This window comes from Aulostomus chinensis, chromosome 12 (genome assembly GCF_037954235.1).
Source record: "Aulostomus chinensis isolate RoL2024-O1b breed Wild chromosome 12, RoL_Achi_v1.0, whole genome shotgun sequence".
In the NCBI taxonomy this organism is placed as follows: Eukaryota; Metazoa; Chordata; class Actinopteri; order Syngnathiformes; family Aulostomidae; genus Aulostomus; species Aulostomus chinensis.
This window is the reverse complement of record NC_141331.1, coordinates 2728484-2744775: the sequence shown is the minus strand read 5'-3', so window position 1 is coordinate 2744775 and position 16292 is coordinate 2728484. Positions and strand designations below refer to the sequence as shown.

Genomic DNA, 16292 nt, shown 5'->3' with positions numbered 1-16292 from the left:
GAACAACGTGCTGCACACCTGTCCAACCTTAATGAAATACACCTCGCTGAATTAAGTCACGGGGGCTTGGTAGTGCAACGAACATGAGGCTCTGGAGCGTCTGCCCAAATGGAACTGTCTGAAATGGTCTCCTGGCTCTGTGCGTGGTCAAGCAGGCAAAGATAAACACTGCATTGTTGACACAGAGCTACAAAAAAAAAGACATTTTAAAATGTCTTTGAATTCCACATTTGGCCTCTTCGTGTAAAAATGTCAGGCAGAGGAAAAGTGGGTGACGTAAAACATTCCAGTTTACCAGAGCAGAGTGTTAACATATACAAGGGGTCGCAGCACCCCGGTGTTTTATATCAACTGAGCACATGGCCAGATGTGAAGGAATAAACCGTGGCTTCTCTAAAGGGAGGGAAAAGGGATGTCTCCAGCACAAGAGACTGTCGCTGAGTGATTGAAACCGATAGAATGCGTCTCGTGTTTCAGGCTTTTCTAGATTTAAAAAATAAAAATAAAAATGGAAATGTAATATCTGGAGTGAATAAGTTCCCCTAAAGCAATACAGATGGAATTCCCCCTCAGAAACAGGGGACTGATTTTTTTTTTTTTTTTCTCTCTTCAAATTTATTTCTTTTGGTCAAAGTGCTAGAAACTGCCTGTGCACAACTGTGGGGACATTTGCAAAACTAGAGGGCGCTGGAAGAGCACATCGCTCTGTCGGGGCCAACTCGGCCTCAGCCAAAGCCAAAGGGGGGGGGACAAACCTCTTAAATGGATGCAAACTAGGCCTAGAACTGAATGGGTTTTCCACCGGCCCATCCCTCCTCTAGGTTTTGTGAAAATTGGCTGGTAGGTTTTTGTGTAAGTCGACTGCCGGCACCGAAGACATGACCTCGTTGGTGGGAGGAACCAAACAACGAGAACTCCTTTCAGAAAAGGAGTTCTTTAATGGCCGAAAGACAAAAACACTGCAGCCTGCTGGATATGAAGAATTCAGATGTTTTCACTGATAATTGTTAATATCCAGTTTTCATTTAATGGATGGTAACATGATGATTAATCGTACTTAAGCTGAGTGAGGGTCGTGGAGGAAATTGGGTGCACCTCGTTGTTTTCCACCAGTTACTTCATAACGGCCACAGCACGACCACGGATTAGAAGGTTGACGGCATCAATTAAATGCAATAAATCTACAATTAAAGATTTTATCAAGTGTAAACGTTTGCTAGCTGACAGCGTGAGGCGGGCCTCCCCGGGGGGGCTCCAGAGAGTTCCAGGGGAGCTGAAAGGATATCAGTTATCAGAAGACCTCATGTAGAACAGTGGATGCGGTTTGGTTGAAGATGTGGTTAAGAGATAGTTGTGTTCCGGAGATTTCACCGTTGCTTTTTTTCTTTTCCCCTCTACTTTCTAAGAGTCAGAAAGAAAGAAATGACTCAGAGTTTTCATGTTGTTGGTGTGCTGTGATGACATGGAAAGCAGAAATTTTATGCTAACTTGTGCTAAACAGTTGTCTGTGGGATCAAGAACATAGAACTGATTCCATAGTCCTTGATCCTGGCTCTGTTTCAGACTTTGAGAACCCCTGATCTCACAGATGATGAACCGTGAAGTGATGATGGGTGGTGGTGTGCTCCGCTGGTTGCAGCCCCACACGCGAGTCCTTTACTGCTTCATGTCATTCATAGACGGATCCCGCCTCTCTGCTTTTGACAGCGAATGTGGAGAGGAATCCCTGACACCTCTGAACCAGGAGGCCCTGCTGGTGTGAGTACCTGATACCACCAGGCGTGAGTGAGTGGCGAGGGCGCCGTCTCCGGCTCGCATCATCACCTAACACATCTGTTTGCCTTTCCAAGTGCACAGGGACGCGCTGGCACGAAATGTCTCACTCTCAGTGTCTCTGAATCCCATTTGAAGTGCAGATTTCATACATGAGTGCACAAACGTTACCACCACAGATGCATGATGGGTAGCGATGGTTGTCCTGTAAACTGGGCGCCGCTACAAGTGCAGCAGTGTTAAACTTCTGGTGCAAACTAGACAACGAGGCTGCAGCGTAAAAGTTTATCAGACACTGGGATCCTCATTTTGAAACATTCAGCCTTGTTAGAGCCCGATGACGGGACGCATGATCATTCTTGAGTCGGGAGGACATGGAGCTGTTTTTTATGAGGCGTCCTATGTTGGGAGCGAGGAGCACCCCTAAGGCACGAAAGATTTACTGCCTCCACATTCTGTCTGACCTCTGTGCCACGGTGGTTTTAAGGATACTGCAACCTCTCCTCAAACCAAATGGCTGCCAGAGGTTTCCAACTTAAATCCCTCTTTTTCCTCGAGCATTAGCCTGCGTTCGCTCATATCCCTGTCAAGCTCTCCAATCTCCCTCTCCTTAGCCCTAAGAAAGCACACGGCTACACTTTCCCTCCGCACTCCTCTCTCTCCCTTGCTTGTGTGCATTTCACTGTTCATTTTCTTCCTCGCTGTCTCCATTTTGTTATTCTTAGAGGTCGGCAGAAAAAAGGCAGCTGCTATCATCGCTTACACACTCTGTATCATATATGCTGCCCCTCAGGCGAAGAATGTTTTCCATTAATATTTAGATTCGGAGCTGGGCTGGATACTGTGGGTTCATGAAGTTGACATTATATTTACATTTCTCTGCTAGATTTCGTCTCCAGAAAGCGGTCAACGTCAAACTGTAGATTTAAAATAGACAACTCAGAAGGGCTAGAGGACCAGCATCAGCACGTTAATAAGCATCTTGAAGTGGCTCTTGATACATCCACATTAAATCTGAACCTCTATATGCTTGTTTTGGGGGGTATAAAAGTAAGTTATCAATGAAAGGAAAGCAGGAAAAGCAGAAAATCGTCTCTATCTGTTCAAAATACTGCATTAATATCCTTGTTTGGAAAGCAAATCCAGTGTTATTGAGAGATTTTTGTAAGTAGAGAGACTCTGGAACGCAAACAGTGAGTTGAGGCCAGACATTCCTCAAATCATTTAGAGAAATGGTTGATTTGGCCTCGGTCCAGCATCGTCTCTCTCAGACGGAGGCCGTGACTTGGTTCCAGGTGAAGCGCAGCTCCAACAACGTCTGAGGTCTGCTGAGGGTAAACCACAGTGGGGTAACAGATGGGACGTTATCTGCAGCCAGGGGACCCCCGTGAGGTTCCTCCAGGGGGGTCATTTCATCTCCCTTTTATTTAAATGCTGGTGAATTGCTCCTTTAATTTTGCCTTCAAAAAACCCAGATACAAATTTAAGCTAAATGGAACAAGGAGCTTAGATGTGAGCTAAAAGCAACAAGTAAAATTTAAAAAAACCTCTTCCTGTAAGAAACGAAGCCAAAGAAACATCTGGATGCTACAAGAAGCATCTCAACGCTTAAATGTAAGTCAATAGAACCATGAGGCTGAAACGGCGGCCGAGAGAAACGACAAAATTTGAGACGGAAGGACTATGAGCTAAGAGCTAAGCTAAAAGCAACAAGCAGATATTAAAGGAAAGTAACTCAAATTTGGCCTAAGTTAAACAGTGCAACTGAATCGTTAAATCTGGAGAAACATCTGGAAGCTACAATGTAAACTGAAAGAAAGAACTCGAGGTTAAAATGCAACCTTAAAAACAAGCATGTGTGTTACTGCAGTAATGCTGATGTGAGATATTTCTGAGGGAAGCGGCTTCAACCACACGTCTCTAGATGAGGGTCCCTCCTGAGTGAAGCCCCCCGATGAAGCCGTTGCCTGTAGCTGGACACGACTCAGACTCACTGGCTCTGCTGGCCGGCTGCCAGTGTTAGCTGGAGTGACTACCGGTTAGAAAAGTGACCGCAGCCAGGAGCCTGAGAGGGGTTGGGCACCCCCAGGCCCCCTCGCTGTGATGACATCAGTCGGCCGAAGCCCCCAGGGGACCACGGAGTTTATCACTTTCTCTTTATTGCTCAGTGGAGTCCTTGAAGTTTACTGCAGCCTGCATTTTTGTAAATGCTGGGAGACGGACTCGGACGAAGAGAAACGGCGAGGTCAGAAGGGCGCCGTCGTGATGAATCTCTGTGAGGTTACAGAGGCCTCCTGGAGTTGTGGACACACGGATCGGAAACATTACAAAACTTTCCCTCAGGAAAAAGTTCATCCCTGTCACGCTACCTTTAATCTACAACGATAGAGGAGCATGTTTCACTTCAATTTATATTCTAAACCCTAAACACACACGGGCTCATTCCTCCATGGCTGTGAGGACAACCGCTGCACCGGCGGTGAGACTCGGGGCCGAGACGGTGACAGCCGAGAACGAGCTTTCGTGTTCAGATGTTCATCTTTGTTTCACTGACAACAGGGAGAGTAATCATTATTGAATTAAAAAAACTGAAATAGCTCAGCCCTTCACACACACACACACACACACACCTAAACCTTTCACCTCCACATACGTCTGTGTGACAGCTCCCCAGCTGCAACAGCCTCCAATCAACGTGTCCTTTCTAAGGGAAATTAAACAACCCGCTGTTCCCACATAAAAGTGTATTTTCATACATCGTTTACTGTACGTACATGTCTGGTGTCACACACTGAGGGGCATGGCACACGGAGGGGCGTGGCACAATGAGGGCGTGGCAAAGGACAGTGAAGTATTGAGTGTAGTAAACTGCAACGATGAAGTAACCATCTGGTGTTCATAAACAGATGCGGGAAATCTGATTTTGTTCCAAATGTTTTTGACCTTAATTTTTTGTGCTTTTTTTTTTTTTTTTTTTCCCCAAATTCACGTTGTTTACATGCGTTCCTCAAAGTTGCCGGATGGTATCTGGATCAAACAGGGGTGGGAGGAGAGGACGGCCATGTTGGTGTCCTCTGTCTCTGACTACACCCTGGCTCTGGTCTCTTCCACCATCATCTTGAGCGTTCTAGCAGCAAACTCTGGTCAGTGCCAACCAGAAGATCATTTCTTGGCGAAGCTGTGCTGCCTGCTGCAGTCAGTTTGCTGAAGCTCATCAGCAACAGTTGCATTCTTCATTCAGTATGTCACCAACAGCTGTGTGTGCCTCAGAAAAGCTGTTCCCAAAAGACAACCAGACTGCAACCAGAATCTTGTTGAGCTCTGTCTCCAGAGTTGAGGACGCTTGACCTAATTTTGAAAATCTTTCTCCATGTTCAGCACAATCGAAGCAGGCAGCAGCGCATCAGGCATCCACCGGCCCATCCTTCTTAAAACGGTACTGATGGTTTTGACATCTTTTCTGTTTTATCTCTATCAGGCATCAAAATGGACACTAGAAGAAAAAAAAAAAAAGACAGACCCGAGCCAAAACATGTGCTTTTTCCAGAGGAAATTCCAATTTGGCAGAACTTCCTGTGCTGGAGTTGGACCAGTCCGCCAGGATGTACGGAGGATAGCGAATGAGATTACATCGAGCGCTTTGCCCCTGATGTTGAGCTCCTTTGGCCTTCGCTCTCTCAGTTCTTGTTCTCTTTTCCCGCCTGTGACCTCCTCCCCTCATTCTAACTTGAGTCAGCTGATTCTGGTTCAGCCCGGACACAAGGAGGCCAAAACAGAGATTTGCATATTTCATGTGTAAAATAATTGTTTTATATGTGTGTGTGTGTGTGTGTGTGTGTGTATAGTACACTGTGTAGTACTATAGATGCTGCTAACATGTATGTTAGTGCAGCCACACATACAAGCGTGATATTGGATTATTTTTCTGACAAGCCAATAATTCTAAAGCTGGTGAGGTCCTTATTTGGTGACGTTAATGTTGTCTTTATGAAAACTGTTTAATACCATATTAAGACATGTAATGTGAATGTCAAGAATAGTTTGACCGTACCGATGTACCTGATGTTTGAAAAGTTATCAATATCCGCCGATGCCAGTATTCATATGCATCACATTAATATCTATTTAAGAAAATAAGAATCGGGCCGTGAAGTAAAATATCAGCAGACTTTAAACATGTCGCTTGTAGTTGTGACCCCTGTAGTAACGACTTGTCTGAGGTTCTGTGTTTTCCTGATATTTGATGACCATCCAGCACATCTGCATTGGCACCAGAAACCCAGCAGCTGTCACGCTCTCTCCCATCAGCCTTGTATTGTCACGTTTATACTTTAGCCTCTAAAAACCCGACCACATCAGTAAAGGGACTGAAACAAGGACACCTGAAGTAGAAGTCATGTTTCAGAGGCCTACGCCCTCGGGGTCTGTGCTTCGTGAGGTGTGTGGAGAGGAACACCAAGCCCTCGGGGTCTGTGCTTCGTGAGGTGTGTGGAGAGGAACACCAAGCCCTCGGGGTCTGTGGTTCGTGAGGTGTGTGGAGAGGAACACCAAGCCCTCGGGGTCTGTGCTTCCTGAGGTGTGTGGAGAGGAACACCAAGCCCTCGGGGTCTGTGCTTCGTGAGGTGTGTGGAGAGGAACACCAAGCCCTCGGGGTCTGTGCTTCCTGAGGTGTGTGGAGAGGAACACCAAGCCCTCGGGGTCTTTGCTCATGCACTACAACTGAAGCTGATGGACAGAGAATCGCCGTGCCAACATCAGGACTTGTTGTTCATTCCACAGCGAGCTGTTAACAATTAACCACCGATGTCAGACGCACAGTACATGCATGCGGTACAGTTTTAATTCGTTCTCACAAACCCTGGCTGCTTTCTCTCGGCGGTGCTTATTTGATGAAATCATCTGAATGGTAGCAATGAGTCACCGACTAAGAGCAGACATTTCCACATCCCATTGGTCTGGCTCCATGTGAGGAGCATTTGTTAGGGAACGGTGACTGGACATCGTGGTCAGAGGGTGAGGGACCGCATAGGCTCACATTGTGCAGGAAGAATGCATCTTTTCTCCCTTCTGAATAACTGGCCTCCTTCCTGGACCAGCTTTGAGTCGGTCACATGGAAACCTGAAGAAGCATTGATGCAATGATCTCATGTTAAAGGTTTTTCAAGATTTTCCTCAGTTGTACCGCATGACCTCTGCAGCCGCGGTCCGAGCAAGAATCCCTCTTTTCCCCACATTTCATTTGTTCGGGCTTCACGACCCCCCCCCCCCCCCCCCCCCATGCATCTGCTCTGCACAAAGTGAGAGCTTAATCGTGGGTGACGTTTCAAGAAATATCATACCTCATCTGAACGCTGGCAGCTCTGCATCCTACAGCGCTCCAGCTCTGTGTGTGTTGGAAGTCGTTCCTACAGCGCTGGGAAGCTTCACCACACAAACGGCGTAACTGCTGCTGCAGCACTTTCTGCTCTCCAGACCCGACTACAATCTTTGTTTTTCAAAGCTTTTGTAAAGTTAAAAAGTTGACTCGAACAACTTTGAAGGCAGTGAACATTATTTATGCTTGGTATGTGACAATTTTTTGGACTGAACAACTTGTGACAAGTTCTCATATTGATGATAAATCTACTTGTCAGAAATCTGGCCTTGTCAGTGGTCTTGCCTTCAAAATAAAAGCACCAATGCTTTTATCATTTTGTTTTCCGACCTGAAGTCAAGGGATTCTGCTGTTGAGCGTGATGTTAGCAGCTAAGCTAACTCCATCTGTGGTTTGTGGCCTGTGCTGTACATCTGAACTGCTTCTCCTGTTTCTCTGAAGGAGTTCTACTCATACTTGATGCAGCCTTGTCTCCACAGTATAAAAAAACAAGCCCTCTTAGCTCTTCGACCTTGAGGCCCGTCCTACAGCATCACCCCACATCAGGTGCTGCTGTACCTGGAACAGATGAGTGCTTAATACCACCCGTGTCGAGGTGACGTCAGCTTGTCACAACAAGTGCTTGCTCTCAGATATTATATCTAAAGGGGATCAAACGGATGCCGCGCACACGACATCCCTCATCACGATAGAAGTCCTTCAGCTTCAAAGTTCTCTTTGGTAATTATTCTGTTATTTAACAGACGACAGCCATGCAAGTCCTCTCTATTAGATCCTCTGGAGGAGGACCACCTACACTCAAGAGGAACTTTGTTTCACTCACAAGTCAAGCAGCTGCACAAGAAGTTGTAAAGAGCCTAAACATAACGGCTGCACTGCCAACCCCCGCCACCGCCGACACCCTTGTAGTTCCACTTGTTCACCCTCAGCACTTGTAGCATACACAACCTAGCTACAACTTAGAATTTAGGTCGGACCGCAACCTCCAATTATGGCCTGACACTCACCATTTTGCGGCAGTAAAACCCAAGTACTGCTGGTGTACATCAGAACATCATCCCAAGTACTTGATGCTTCTTTTTTTTTAAAAGTTACGTCTGATGATTTCACAGTTATTAAAGTGACAACAAACGTGAAGACAAGTGTTTTTGAAGCTCTTTCCAAAGCAAACTTGGATGTCTTCTCCTCTCTTATTGAAACTTTGTCCAACAGTAACTCTAAACACATTTTGCTGAATCATTACCTGTCCCACAGCAGTACATCACATTCCCAGTTGAGACATAACATCTCCTGAAATTGGAAGGTTTAAAGCAATTATAGCAGTCTTTTGAAGGGGGGGGGGGAGTGGGGAGTGAGTGCTATATTACAGAAAGACCTGCCAACCTATTGAGGATAAGCTCCAGAGGGCAAACATCCTCCTGATCTCCAAGAAAAACTACAGCCAGCTGTATCAACAGTCGCTGTAGAGGCAAGCTGCACTGCGGTGGGATTCAATTATAGACGATTGTGCCGATAAAAAGTGCAAAGAACAACTGAACTGGGGAAAAAAAAGCCCTGTTAAACTTCTGTGACCGGGACGGGAAATTCAGACAATTGTAGCTCTCTGAGGGGGCAGTTCTGTGTTTATGCGCTGTCAGTCACCCTCCTACATGGATGGGAGCAGATCACAGGGTAGAACGGCGAGGAACCGCCATCGAGGGACCCGGGGGCATAATTGCACGTTCTTTGAGCAAACAGTTACTTAACTTGAACCTGAGGATTCTAAAACTGCAGGTAAGCACCGAGCAGGGCTTTTCATGTTCTGATCCCTCAAGTACGCCACAGACATCTGAGCTGGATCATGTTTGAGTGAATGTGGACGGGCATCGCAGCATCTAACGCCAATCTGATGTCGAGCGCTCTCTGGAAGTTCGATCCAGCAGAGCGGACGCCACAGTGGAGCCAAAAGTAACTTCAGCGCATGGAAAAACGTGTTTCTCCTGCCCATTTTCCATCGCAATCGGTTTAAAAACCATTTGGCGACAGTGTGGTACTCTGCCAACTGTGAAAAGTTCACTGCATCAGTCACGCGTTGATGAGTATCCAATGTCTTCCAAATGTCATGTGGGCGTAGACGCGCTGCGACTGAAGCCAAAAAAAGTCCCTGAAAGTTGGTAAAAAGTTACAAAAGGGGAAGGTCCAAGAAGTTTGCAGCCATTCAGCAAAAAAAAAATAAATTGTAAAAAATGTTTTTGCACTTTTTATAACTTTATATTTAAAGGTCTGAGATTCGAAGGCTTGGAATGGAAGGAAAGTGTCCTTTCACAAGTATTTGAACATGCAAGTGAAATAAAACCATTGATTTTATGAGGACCCCCCCCTGGGAGTCCTTCAGTGCCCCTGAGGGTCCCCGGACCCCGCGTTGAGAACCCAAGTAACAGGAGAAATGACATCCCTCAGGTTGTTGACTCAAGTCATTAGAGCGTCAACTACACATGTTCGAGCCCCTCTGAAGAAACGGTGACACGTGACGTCTTGCGTCAGCTTCCTCCCCCCTCCAGCTATCTCTGCGGCTAAGAGATTTTTTTTTTTTTTTGGGTAATATTTTCCAAATACTGCCAAAGCGAGTATTGTAACATCTGGAAGTCATCCCCCCCACCGCAGGCCTCCATTTGCTAACTGCAATAATTAGATTTCTAAGTTCCCATGAAGCAGCGCTCGCGGAGACGAGCTGCATTTAAAAAAAAAAAAAAGGGGGGACCGTCTCCATCATCCGTACCAGCCAGACAACACGCGTCACACCAACGTGTACGTCCAGAGAACCTGGTGAAGCAGACCCCCTTAACCGTGGAAGAAAGGAGGCGTGTAATCAAGTCATAGCTCAAAAATGCAGCATGTGTTTCTAATTAAAGTCGTCTGTGGACCTGCTTGAATTCACATGTTTGGACGTTGCAGCTTTGCTCGGAAAACCAGGCCGTTTGTTGCAGCGTGAGTGATGTGGCGAAAACAACTGGAGCTCGTTTGGGAGTCAGAGTGACCTCACGAAGGATTATTGATTTGAAACGGCAGGTTTTTTTTGTTTTGGATGTGCTCTTGTGTTCCTCCCTGGAGATGACCTCCGTGATGCAAGCGAAGTCGCTGCTGGTTTAAGGAGGCTCCAGCTTGACTTGACAGTCTTTGGTCTCTTTGATGTGCGGCGCTAAGTGGCGTCTTTGAAGACGTTTTACAGCATTGTCACGTCAGGGAGGAGTGACGTTCACACACTCTGGCTAAGACTCCAGGCTCACACTCCTGATTTTCATCACTGCAGTGAGTGCTGTCCCCCCCCCCCATGTTCACGTCCCTAAACTCGATTCCCACTGTGATTTAAGGACTGGTGCTTCATCAAATGCAGGCTTGTTGCGATGCATTTAACGTCTGCGCCACTGCGTCTCTATTCCTCGTCCTGAGCCTGCTTGCATAAGAACATTAGTTGGCAGAGGGCATTGAGAAGCAAACTGTCTGCACATGTGCACTCTGGTCCAGAGCTTTTACTGACTCCAATGTTTTCGCTCTCAACGACACCATATTGTCTGTTTTAAAAATTCCACCAGGCCCCTCAGAAACCTTTCCAGTAACCTCAGCTTCTGCTGGCTGCTCCTTGGTTTTCACAACTCTCTCAACATGTCATTTAAGAGGATTTGGACAGAATGTGGCCGCTGGCAATCCTATAGTTTCACTGATATTTAACCAAACTACTTTTCCATAGACAGAGATGAACTATGGTCACCCCCCCCCCCCAGTCAGTGCTTCAGTTCAGAACAAGTTGTCGTCTTCCTCACTGTCTCAAAGGGATCAACAATAAAACACTGTTCCTGGAGGAGGCCTTGTCCAGTCGTAGCTGTGTGGGCCAGCCTGGACGGCTCACTCAAACATACATTGTCTGGGAGCAAAAAGTGAACCACATTTTCCTTCTAGTCAGCAAAACAAACCTACAAACTTTCCCCTGTTTTTTTTTTTTTCTTTCTTTCTCTTTCTCTGTCTCTGGTCAATCACCTCTCCCACCACTATTCCATGGAAAGCAGCCTGCAAAATCAGAGCTGTCTCATAAGATGGACAGAGACAGTTCCTCAAGGGTGGAAAAGATGATGACGACGGAGCCCCGCAGAGCACTTGACCTACACTGAAGAACAGGAATCACGCCAGTGAGGTCTGGGGCTGGGGGATCGCTCCAAAATGTTCCACACAGTACATCGACATCAACACCGCTTCCCTCGACAGTTCTTTTTTTTCTGGTACCAATTGAAATCCCCTTCAGTGAAAATGAAAATCACGTCATGAGCCTTTGGATTTGGTTCCCAGCTCTTCAGCACCTCTCACACGCGAGAAGCAGTTTCATAGTGAGGAGATTCACATGTATTCTGCAACACTGACCAAACTACGTAGTTTGTTGTTTGGGCTCGTCAGTTTTTCCACTCAGAGCAGTTTTACAACATGTAAAAAAACAAAAAACAAAACCACAACTTGGATTATCCTGTGGTACTGAATGACAAGACCTCCATCAATAGTAGTGGTCCGTACTGGGGTACTGAGGTTCAGGAACCAGCTCTACTTCTGTCTGAACAGGAAAACCAGGGTGTTTTTTTCCCGCTTTATTCAGCGACAGCAGTCTCTTACAGTCAGGTTTAGAGAACTTAAACAGAGCTGAAGTCTAGATGGAAGTTTATATTAGCTGCATTTGTTCAGTTGGACAGTTGAGGGCCCTTTGCTCCAGTCACCACAGGGTGGAGCTCCACCTGGTGCCCTCACACTCCAGAAGCTTCACGTGAAGCTGGACTCAAGATGTTAATTTAGTTAAAGGCACAAGAAAGAAAGCTGTGATTATCCTGAAGGAATCAACATCTTAGGACAACAAGCCTGTGCTGCTCAACGCTGCATCCATCAGGGGCCCATCAAAGCGACTTTCCAGTGACCTCACATATGAAAACACACGCGTGTGACGACACAGGAGATGAAAACGCTCCAGCTGAGGAAAAAATGTGGGAAGCATAGTTCAACTAAAACAAGAACACTCAGGTGTTCCAGCACCGGCTGTTTCCAGCTGAAGAGCAAACCCGCCTTCCAGTGACTCAGACGACCCAGCAGCATCTCCCCTCCTCATGTCTCCTCACATCTGCCCTCAATCAACATCGGCAGTCTGCCTTCCCTCGCAGGCGCGGGAGCCCTGCTGCCCAAATCATTCCTGCAGATGTACAATACAGTCCAACAAGGGGAAGGGGGGGTTGTGGTAACATATAATGAATGTTTCAAATTGGTGGAAAACCACAAAGGTGCTCATTTCCCTCCGTTTGCACATTCCCAGAGCCTGAGGGTGACATCACTTGCAACCACTCACAGATGTTCGCTGGTCAATTTGCCCACATGCAGGGCTCGTTTCCCCATCGCAGGTAATCCACACTTTCATCTTGTTTAAATCATCCTGAATCCCAGAGTCTGAGTCAACCCAACATATCCAACGCAGCGCGTGAGGGAATAAACTGTCTGGCAAACCCAGCTAAACAACCTCTCATGTAACAGAAAAACAAAAAGAAAAATTAGCAAACGTTTCTGTCAGGTCAGAGCGACCGTCATCTACCGTCACACGTCTCAGCCAGCAGCAGTTAGGTGTTAAAACAAGCACTTACCACTGGTCCTGTCTTGACATGTAACAATCAAAACCTGAGCCACCAGAAAAAGGAAAGTCCTTAAATGCATAAAGCCCATCATGTCTACAAGAAAGACATGAGCCTTCCTGGTGTGCAAAGCAAAAAGGGGGGGAAAAGGGATGAAAAAGGAAAAAAAAAAGTGCTCAGGTTATCACTGCAGCACCATGAATACAAGAGCGCGTCTCCTTGTAAGCAGCAAGCAGACCCAGCCCAGACTGCGTGAGTGCTTTTTTGTGTAGTTACAGCTTTAAATGAGAAGAATGCTGGCCAGCCTAATTTTCCTCCCCCTTTTGTCAGCCCTCTCCCATAGCCATCCTCTCACAGGCTTTTGTAGCTGTGGGAGAACTACACCCATGTTCACAAGTCCTCATACTTTCCGATGATTCCTTCGGCCCGCCGAGCTATCTCCCCAGTCTTAAATCTCACTTGTAGTGAAAGATGCCAAGAGATAGAAAAATGACTGCTGGTTAGGGGCTTTGACTGTCTTCATACATGATCATAAACATGCTGTTTTATTGATGTCTCCAGGGCACCGCACAGATGCAGGAAGGTGAGAATGCTTTTACTGGGCAGTTAAAAGTAAGAATAGAGTTTATAACGTTGTGTTGGGACGAGAAATTGCTGTTGCATTCTGAGTAGCTTGTTTTGTGTCTGTTTGCTCGTTTTTAGTTGGACTATCCGGAGTAAAAAAGAAGAGTCCAAGAAAAGAGATAGAAGCAACTGTGTGACTGTCACTGTGGGTGGCCGTCACTGTAGGTGGCCATGATGGGGAACCCAGAGAGTAAATTTAGAGAGAAATCTGGGGTCAACACCTCTTGACTCAGTGGGAACATGGAATCTGCCTAAAGAGGCAGAGTTGCAATTGATGATACTGCAATACTCTACGTAAACATTGACAAACCCCCCTCTCTCAACATCTATCCATCTATCTACAAACAATATATGAATATACTGTATATTGTATGTCCTCTGTGGACACGGTCACAACAAGCATTTATGCCCTCATGGCCATTAATGGTATGAGATGCGACGAGATACGAGCCGGCGAAATGAATGAACCTACGGGATAAAATAAGACACGACAAGATTTTAAAGATGGAGTTGAAGGTCCTGGAGGGGAAATGCGTCTGGGGCTCTGAGCTGCTGCATTCACGAGGTGCCGTTGGTAGCGCGGTGCACATCCGCGTGGTCGATGAATCGTTGATCAGGTAGAAAGCAGCTGAAGTTCTCCTCCTGAGAGAGACTGTAGGTCTACACTTGTGTTCGCCGTGGTGAAGAGATCACAAGTTCTGTAGCCATTTTTGTAAAATCTACACCTATTTTCTGAGATCACAACCTTAGGCCATAGAAACAGTCGAAGTGACCATGACGCCACGCGACGGTGACGAGCGGTGAGTCAGAACTACATGGCGGCACCTCAGAAACAATGCCATCTCATTGAGGTTGTGGTGGTTGCAGGGATCCCCTGGTTCAGCAGCCTCATACGAGGGCCGGCGGTTCCTGACGCTTCAGCGGGAGGCTGAGTTTGAACTCCAAGTTCAGCTGAAAAGTAGAAATCTTGCCTCTAAAACCCCCGGACGAACTTTCTGCTGGCAGTGTTTCTGTGGTGCCACCGCCATGTCATGTGGCGCTCACAGGCCGTGGTCATTTCATACATTTGAACGTTTTGTGGGTGGTTTTAGTAAAGTACAAGTTTAGTAGTAAACTATAAAGTCAAACTATTTCAGTCCAATACATGAAACTGCCTCGCTCCTCTACTATTTTCATGCCTTTTAAAATAAATTCTTGTCGTGCTTCAGTCTGAACTTTGGCATCCCGAGCCATTAAAATCTAGCTTGAATGTGAGGAGGGCGATTCCAGATCTAATCAAAGCTGTCTGAGGTCCGCAGGTCATGTTCGGAGTATTCGATCCAGAAAATCCAAGATGAAGACGTAGACCCAGACAGCTGATTCAGGAAGCACCTGATGACTCCGTCTGTTAGATCAGACAACCTGGAGCGAAAAACCATCTCCCGCTTCTAAACGGGGAGGAATGTGTTGCTGCGTAGTTCATATAAAGGCGTCATTGATTCCTCTTTGGAACAACTGCAGCAGGGTTCTCCACAGAGCCACTTTTCACTGGTGCATCCAGTTGTGTTAAATCTCCGTCAAGACTTTGGGATACAAACATGACATCACCATCAGCTCACACTCAGTCTAGAAGGATTTCAGACACTAATCTCCACACTGCAGTTATGTTAGCTTTATTTCACCAATACGTCTCAATCAAGCGTTAAAACGCAGAGTTAAATAAATCCAGCCCAACTTAAAATGTATCGATGTCCTTGGTTCAGGCTCTCCCACACACAGCTGAACCCCCAGCCGTTTGACAGGAAACAGCTGTGTGTCATGTTCACTAGGTGCTATAAGCATCAGGTAATTGGCTTTCCATCTGACGGGGTGTGTGTGTGTGTGTGTGTGTTGAGGGGGGTGTTGAAGAGACCGAGCTAATGAGAAAGACAGCTGTTTTCTTGTCAGCCCTGCCCACAAAACACGTCGGCCAGTCCAGCGTCGTCCTGCTACAAGACTCACGAGGAGCATCGCTTCCTCTGGCAACAGAGCAGGAAGAAAAGATGCGTTCAAGCCACAGGCGGTTTTATCATGCATCCTAAGAAGACTGGCTTTCATCTGTAGCGGGTCAAAATAAAACTGTCAACATTTAAATGTCAGCTCTATATTTATTATGACCCACACTCCACATTTAAGGGTGTTTTCCTGTAAACTACCTGTGCAGGCTGCGTTTGCGCCAAATGGGGTTTCACAGTGGATCTGAGATAAAAAGTAAGAAGAGTCTCATGTCACATGTCGGTTGTGCGCCTGTGTAAACTGTGTTGGAGTTCTTTTGCTGCCGCTTTGATTCCCTGGAATATTGCAATCATGGAGGTGATGTTGACCTTTGACCCCCAATGTCAGGTAACAACAACGTCCTTGAGCTGAACTTTTTAGTCCAATAAAAAGTACAACAGCCTTTCATATCAGGAGCTCATGTCAGTTTTCAGCTGACAGACAAAAATGAATCCCGTGTGACTGTAATATGCATTCCTCCCGAAAGATCAAGACGAACCCTACAGGAGCTGCAAAAATTAACTCTTGAGCCTCATGGACAAAAGCCCTCAACTCAGACTAGAAGGTCGCTGACACCCTGCCGTCAGGGCCAGTGGGGGGCAAAGCAAAGCTGCACTTTTTCACGCGTTCATGATGCAAGTTTCATGAAAACCAGTCTGATAGTCAGGAGTGTGAGACTTGAATATCCAACTGTGTTTCATGGCCACTCGCCATGACCGTCCTTGACTGACTTGAATGTCAAATGAAACTTTTTTTTTTTTTTTTTTGTGAAACAGACTTAATTAAAATGGAACACTGTGGTCAGCAGGCTGCAACCCGAGAGTCAGTCAGATGCATTCAATTCATGCCGGTGCCTCTGTGAGCCTCCACTTGTGCAC

At 46.4% G+C, this 16292-nt stretch overlaps 1 protein-coding gene across 1 annotated transcript in view; it reads right to left on the bottom strand.

Moving 5' to 3' along the window:
• LOC147251744 (uncharacterized) overlaps positions 1-13048 on the bottom strand; it is a 43033-nt gene extending 29985 nt beyond the window's left edge. The window contains exon 1 of the mRNA XM_086219644.1: positions 12790-13048. Within this exon, the coding sequence (XP_086075770.1) occupies positions 12790-12871 (82 nt within the window). The 5' untranslated portion in view covers positions 12872-13048. The remainder of the gene's footprint in view (positions 1-12789) is intronic.
• Between the last annotated feature and the right edge of the window lie 3244 nt (positions 13049-16292).